This window comes from Alligator sinensis, unplaced genomic scaffold (genome assembly GCF_000455745.1).
Source record: "Alligator sinensis unplaced genomic scaffold, ASM45574v1 scaffold721_1, whole genome shotgun sequence".
Classification (NCBI taxonomy): Eukaryota; Metazoa; Chordata; order Crocodylia; family Alligatoridae; genus Alligator; species Alligator sinensis.
This window is the reverse complement of record NW_005841857.1, coordinates 1,178,531-1,186,368: the sequence shown is the minus strand read 5'-3', so window position 1 is coordinate 1,186,368 and position 7,838 is coordinate 1,178,531. Positions and strand designations below refer to the sequence as shown.

General features: G+C 45.7%; 1 protein-coding gene across 2 annotated transcripts in view; it reads left to right on the top strand.

The window, feature by feature from the left end:
• DENND3 (DENN domain containing 3) overlaps positions 1-7,838 on the top strand; it is a 61,975-nt gene that overhangs the window by 31,661 nt on the left and 22,476 nt on the right. The window contains exons 9-11 of one of the 2 annotated variants that reach the window (XM_006016437.3): positions 54-209; positions 4,017-4,113; positions 7,373-7,449. In XM_006016437.3, the coding sequence (XP_006016499.1) occupies positions 54-209; positions 4,017-4,113; positions 7,373-7,449 (330 nt within the window). Of the gene's footprint in view, positions 1-53; positions 210-4,016; positions 4,114-7,372; positions 7,477-7,838 lie in introns of both variants that reach the window. The other variant, XM_014524319.2, reaches the window with a different exon arrangement.

Sequence of the window (7,838 nt, the reverse complement as noted above, 5' to 3'; positions counted from 1 at the left end):
GGAACTTAGAAAAATTGCAAATTTTTTATTTTTTTTCCCTCATCCTGCCTTAGGGTGGAGAGCCTTCAATTGCATTATGATCTAGAACTCTGCCACCTAACCTCCGGTATAAACCTCAGTGAGCTACAAATGCGTAAAAGGGCTTGGCAGCAAAAGCTGAATACTGAAATTCAGCAGATCACTCTGCAGTTAATTTTTAACATCTTCAGGTAAGTGATGATATATGGCATAAATCTCTATTGTGAATTAAGACCTATACCTCCAGTAACAATGGAAATACAGCAAAAGCTTTGTTATCCGGCACCCATGGGGAATGGGGGATGCTGGATAACAAAACACGTGGGTTACCTGAGAGTCCCAAACAGGCATCTTTGCCTGTTTGGGCCGCTGCATCCGGAGCGTTGCCGCCTCTCCCGTGGGCCCCAAGGGACAGGGAGCCAGGCCCCGCGCAGGCTGCTATGCCCCAGGCTGCTATGCCCCAGACAGTAGGGTCTCAGCGAAATGGGAAGTGCCACAGTGGGTACTTTTTTGTTTTCGCTTTTACGTTACAAGCCGGTGTGCCAGTTAATCGAGCATTCCAGCTTGTAAGATGCCGGATAATGCAGCTTTTACTGTACTTTTACAGATACAACAAGTCTCTAGATTTAGTGAAGGAATATAACAGTTAACTTGTGCTCTCTTAGTACAGTGGCTAGAGTTTGTCAGCATCTAACATATATTAGGGAATAGCTTCATTGTAAGATACTTCAGATCAGGGGTGTCAAAGATGCAGCCCGTGGAGCCCCAACACCCAGCCCCTGGTGCTGTACCAACTTCCAAACAGACCCATGGGGTGCACACTGCACCAGCCCTGTGCACAGTGTAGGGGTGATATGCTTACTCCGGGTTCTGTGCCGCGCACAGTACCCGTTCTGGCCAGTCTGCGACTGAGCCAGGATTGATCAATTTGTGGTGGCCAGTCCCCTCCAACTGGATATGTACCATATGTGGTGCCCACTCTAGCCAGTCCACAACCCACAAAAGAAGCAGGCATTGCATTCGGGGCAGCCCCAGACCAGATGCCACATGTGCCATATGTAGCACAGATCTGAGTGGGTGCTGCATTTGGGGGAGGATGAATTTGACATCCCTATCTTTAGATTAGTACCCCAAATAATTTGTTGCATTCTGAGAAATAAACCCCTGCCCTTTCACAGTAAAAAACCAAGATGAGAGAGGTACAGTCTGAATGTTACAGATTTGGTGGGGGAGGGAGGGGTGTAGGGGGGGTTTAGGTTGTAGTCTTGTTTTAAAAAAAAAGCTAGAACCCTGTGTACAATTCTGGCCAGCCATGCTAGTATGATCATCAGAATGGAGAACTTGTATAATAAGAGGAAGCTAAACGGGTTTGGCTTGCTTAGACCAGCAGAATACAGCTTCTCTCTTTAAATACATCATGGGAAGTAAATGTTAAGGAGAGAGAAGAGCTATTGAAGGTAAGGGGCAATGTTTGTACAAGAACAAACAAACAGGTAAAAGCCGTCCAGGGTTAAATGTAGATTGAAAATTGGGGCGAGCTTTTTAACATTAGGGGAATAAGGTTTTGGAACAACCTTTTTAGTAAGAATGGTTGGAACATACATCTAGAGGTGCACCAGAAATATCAGTTGCCTATCGGATAGGCACCAATAAAAGGGAAATTTACATTATTGGCTGTCAGCTTTTTTAGGCTTTTGTAGCTGATAATGTACTCTGATACTTTTATGCCTTCTGGCTGGGGCCCCCATATGCCTGGGTTTCCTCTTGCTTGCAGGGCCGGGGCTCCTAGATGGCTGGGTTCAGATCGGTACTAGCCAATATGGCTGGTTAATCTGCTGTTGGTATCAGTTGAGAAAATCTTTATCAGTGCACCCCTACAAGCAACCTAATTTTTAAGAGGAAGCTTGATACATTTTAAGATTAGGTTTATATGAGATGTTTGTGTTTGATAGCAGGCACCTGGACTTGATGACCACGTGTCTTTTCCAGGCAGATGTTCCTAAATAATAGCATTAATGGTCACATCGATTTCTTGCAGGCTCACAGATTGCAAGGCACAAAAATAAGCTTAGGAGACCTTGGCCAATGGATCCTGCGCAGCAATGAAAATGTGTGGTTTCTGAGAGAGGCGGGTTGCTTCGAACTGGGCAGCTGCACACATGCTGTGTGATGTAGAGTTCAGTCTTTGCAGCCCATTGACACCATTGCTGCTGTGTCATGGAGTCTGTCCCCGCATGTGGTAACATTTTAAAACAAAAGAGGAACTGAAGTGATCTGTTCAAATGCTGTTCTCTATAGTTACAGATATCACTAGCCGTAAGATAAAGTTCATGTTAAAGATTTCATTTAGCATCTTGGTGGTGGATGAAAGAACTCTTGCAGTTTTGGCTTGGATTCAGTAGAGTTTCAAAATCTTTACCCCTGAAACCTGTTGTAATCTGCCTTTCAAAGTTGGGAAAACATCCCATTTAGTTCCACCAAAGTTATCCTTGTTAACACAAGGTTGTAGGTTTGAACAGAAACAAATTTATTTTAGTTGCAGTAAAACGTACTAGCCAAGCTCTGGATATCCAATTTTCTTGGACTACAGCCACGTTTCTTTCTTCTCTGGCAGTGACCCAGTTGCTCTCCTGCTTCTGAGAACTTAAGGCTGTACATTAATAGGCTCCCTCACCTAAACAGAGCATTTCACTGTAACTCTCCATTCAGGAGGCCCATGGATTTGTACATGTCTGAGGGTGCCACAGTACCTCTTGAGTTCAGCAAGAAGGTAGAGGTGTTTGCGCCTTGTGCTGAGCTTGAACATCAAGTGTAGCTTTCATCCATTGTATATGTAAATGGTATATGATATATGGTGTGTGTGTACACAGACAGTGGCTCCATAATATATATCTGTTTTCTTAACGCTCAGTGGATGAAAGTTGCACTTGATATTCAGGGTTAGCACAAGGCTCTTATGTTATATTAGAGTTGACATGGTATTCATAGATTTCATAGACACTAGGGCTGGAAGGGACCCTGGAGGATCACTGAGTTCATCCCCCTGTCCCAGGGGCAGGAAGTCAGTAGGGATCATAGGATATAAATGTTGGCCTTGTGCACGCCCAGGACATGGCCATGAAATTCCCCCAGCTTGCGGTTCCAAATTGATTCACTGAACAGTTCATCTCTTTCATTCAAATCCCTCCTTAAGAATGACTTTGGTAATAGGCATGAATCAGTAATGAATGTAAAAACAAAAGAAAGACTTTCTTTTACTCACCAAAGTATGCATAGGTCTAGAATAAAAAATCTCATATTTTTTTACCAGCAGCTGTTGGTTTCAGGTATAACCCTCTGGCAATTTTCTGCTTGTTTCTAAAGCAGCTTGCTTTTTGCACCCTCTCTGAAGCACATCACCCCTGGTTTTCAGGGACCAGGATAGTACTTCTGCTTCCTGTTGTGACCATGTATAAACTTAATATACATCTGTTCTTTAACCATTTGCCTCTCCTTTGGTTAATGTGGTTAGCAGTAAAGTTAGTTTCTGAGCGTATTGGAAGGTGCTAGATAATTTGTACTGCTTTGTAGCATGCAGATGCAATGTGAGGGGGGAAAATAAAGCTCTGACCCTGCTGTCAGAATTTCTTAGGCAGTTTCTTGTGTCTGGAGAGTGCCCTGAAGTGGGGGTTCTGTGCAGGTGCAAAAATCTACCTGTGGGGATTGGGATGAAAAAATCATGACACAAATAAAGAGCTGGTTCTGCATGGGAGCTCAGCAGGGAGGAAAAACCGAACATTTATCCCCTGCCTTTTATTGATGAAAATTGTCAGTGGTTGTGGGTAGCCTGCCTGAGTCCTGGTTACAAAATTCTGCATCAATTTTCTTTGATTCAGTAGCCAAGAAGGGTTGAATTTGCCTTCTGACATTACGCTGTGTGTATATTAGAACAAGTGGGTCAGCATAAAATGCATTGCTCTTAGAAATCTCCAGACTTACAATATGCTGTTTATTAACAGGGAGGTAAAAGACCATCTAAATTATGAACACAGAGTGTTCAATAGTGAAGAGTTTCTGAAAACAAGAGCCCCAGGGGATCAGCCATTTTACAAAAAGGTAAATTCAGCTTTAGGCATACTCCAGTCTTTTGTTGGTTTATTTTATTCTTCTGGCAAAAACTTTAACTAAAACTGTAGAAATTTTGGACTAATTGTTTTGAACTTTTAAAAAATTTTATTCATGAATCCAACTTATCAAATAACAGATTTAACATTGAAAAATGCACCCAATCCCCCAAAGTTATCATAAAGATGTATAGTTGTCTTCCATCAACAGTGCTCCCTTAACCCAGGTCAGTGTTCATAGGAGTCTTGTGTTCTTTTCCTCCCTCCAATTCCATCCTTGATGGTTCGGTTCTGAACTTTAAGCTCTTGCAACAAGATGACTAGATTTTTGTTTAATTAAAAAAATCTGTAGGCATGGTGACAGCATTCTTGCCCTCCAAAATGTTGTTACCCAATTCCAGAACAAATAAAGCTTATTCCTGAAGGGTGAGTTCCCCACAAGCAGCTGGCCAACACCATGTTTATGCTCTAAGGTACGAGCCAACCTCTAATTACTTGCAAATTGGGAAGATGCTAAGTAAAAAACAAACAAACCCCGAAACACCCAAAATGAAACAAAACTAATGATGTGTTTTGATTTTAAGCAAATCAAATTGGATTGCCACACTGAAAAGTGAGTAGCAGCATTTTGCATTAAGTAAGAGTAAAAATTAAAAGGGTGAATTAGATCAGCTGTTGCTACCAGTTAGCAAAATGCATACAATTTCCAGCATAGCGTGCCATCTAGTGGGGAAAATAAAGTTACAAATAGATTTTAAGTCAAACACTCAGATGAACTGATTATGTGAAATTTCCTGAGGGCATATAAAGCTGCATGTTGAATTGGAACATACTGGTGATTAGCTATGTTTGTTTTGGCAGAAATTCCTACATATAATTTTTTTTCTCTAATGCACATTTATGATGAATTCACTGACATTCTGTTGGTATTACTCATAAGCATTAGTTATCTTTTTCTGGTTATAATGGGATAAAATTATAGGGTGTGTAATGACGCCAATTGTATAAAACGGGTGGGCAAAATACAGCCCATGGGCTGGGTCCGGCCCACCAGGTGACTGGATACAGCTTGTGGCTGCCTGCCATGGCACTCCACATGGGGCCATGCCCTGCCTGATTGCGCTGGGGCAGCCTGCACCAGGCTCCCGCTGGCACCTGCCGGCCCTGGTCCCAGAGGAGAAGCTGCTGCTGGAGGCGGGGGGCGCAGAGCAGCACCTAGCCAGCTGCAGCCACATTGGGAACAGCCCTCCAGAATCTGCTCCTGCCCCTGCTGCACTGTGCCTTGCTGTGCCATATTACACCATTCCAGGCAAGTGGGTGAGCAGCTTCAGCCAGTTGACTCCTACCCCAGCGCTGGGGCTCTGGCTTCAGTTCCCAGCCACCTTTCTGGGAGCTGGAGCCGAAGCCCTGTGTGCTTCATAGGTTCATAGATCATAGTCGGAAGGGACCCTGAAGAATCATCGTGTCCGACCCCCTGCCCCAGGCAGGAAAAGGACCGAGGTCCTGTCTAGCCTCCTCTTGAAGACCCTCCAAGTTGGGTGATAGTACCACCTCTCTTGGCAGCCTGTTCCAGATTCTGGCCACCCTTACTGTGAAGAATTTCTTTCTAATGTCTTACCTGAATCTACTCTCCACTAGTTTGTACCCATTATTCTTAGTTACTCCTAGGGGTGCCTTGGTAAATAGCACATCTCCAACTCTCTGTTGTCCTCCCTTGATAAACTGATAGGCTGCTACAAGGTCTCCCTTCAGATGTCTCTTGTGAAGGCTGAAGAGATCCAGATCTCTCAACCTTCCCTTGTATGTTTAGTGGCCTCCGTACAAAACCCTATGAGTGACCCTCCTCTGAACCCTCTCCAGATTCTCCGCATCCCTCTTGAAGTGCGGTGCCCAGATCTGGACACAGTACTCCAGCTGCGGCCTGACTAGTGCCACGTAGAGAGGGAGGATTACCTCCCTCAGTCTGTTGGTCATGCATCTGCTAATGCACGACAAGGTGTGATTGGCTTTGTTCGTGGCTTTGTTACACTGTTGGCTTATGTTCATCTTGAAGTCAGTCATGACTCCAAGATCCCTCTCAGCTGCTGAGCTGCTGAAGAGGTCATCCCCCAACCTATAGGTGTGCTGGGGTGTCCTCCTCCCTAGGTGGAGTACCTTGCATTTGTCTTTGTTGAATTGCATCCTGTTTTGTTCTACCCATTGATCCAACCTGTTCAGATCAGCCTGAATCCACTCCCTGCCCTCCGGTGTGTTAACTTTGCCCCATAATGTGGTGTCATCTGTGAACTTGGACAGGGAGCTCTCCACACCCTCGTCCAAATCGCTGATGAAGATATTAAATAACACCGGTCCAAGGACCGATCCCTGCGGGACACCACTGCCCACCTCTTTGCAGGTTGAAAACGACCCATCCACCACCACTTCCTGGGTACGGTCCCTAAGCCAGTTTGCCACGCACCTGTCTGTATAAACATCCTTCCACGGCCTGCTAGCTTTCTTATGAGAATAGGATGCGAAACAGTATCGAAGGCCTTCTTAAAGTCCTAGTAGACGACATTTGCCTCAGCTCCAGTGTCAAGGCAATAGCTCCTTGGGCAAGGGCAGCTACAGCCAGCTGAGCGCTGCTCTGTGCCCCCCACCACCAGCACCAACTCTTCCTCTTGCTCCTGCTGCACTGTGGTGCGCCACTCCCAGCAGGTGCGTGGGGCTCTGGGTCCAGATCCCGGAACTGGAGGTGGGGGTGCAGAGCAGCCCCCAGCTGGGCTGTGAGCGCCAGTGGGACCATGGCACAGGCTGTCCCAGTGCAAGCGGGCGGAGCATGTCCCCATGCGGAGTGCCGCAGAGGAAGTGCGGATTGCACCACCCAGGGCAGCTGCCCTCCCCACAGCAGGCTCCTGGCACCTAGCGCCCAGGCAGTCCCCCCTTCACATACACATACACGCCCACAGCCCCGTAGGGAGTTTTGGTGAGTTGTTGCAGGGCTGGGGTTGTGGTGACGGTGTTGACCCAGCCCATGGCAGCTGATCAAAACTCCCTATGTGGCCCTCAGGCCCACATAATTTCCCACTCCTGGTGTATAATGATACAATTGATTAAATTTTACATTTCAGTTTCGTTACTGAGGTGTGCGCTCTTAACATTGTGTACATCTAAGGTTTTAAAACATAATTCCCTTGGGACAATGAAAATAAGTACTACTACACCATGTATTGCTATGGTCAGCAATTGATTTCAGTTTACTTCTGTTGCAGGTGTTGGAGACATACATGTTTCACTCTTTTCTTAAAGCACGTCTAAACAGAAGGATGGATGCCTTTGCTCGGCTTGAGTTGAGTACTGAGACTGAAGAAGATAGGTAAAATGCTGTCATCAGAGGTTACCATGGATTTGATTCTTTCATTGAAGTCCATGGCAAAAACCAATTTGATTTTTGGTGTTATAGAATCAGTTAAAAAATGAATTCTAATATTATAAAAGCCGTAGTCTGTCTGTCCATAATGCTTTATTCGCACTCTGATTGGCTGACAGAAACAACCAATCAGAGTGCGAATACAGTGTTCAGACAGGAGGTGGCACTGCAGCAGAACACTGCCGTGATGGTGGTGACACAGGGGACGGAGTGGGGAGCGGGGAGCTGCTCTGATCCCTGGAGGCAGCAGCAATGGAGCAGACAGAAGTAGGGGGGACGCAGCCAGCAGACCCCCCCCCCCCCCCCCC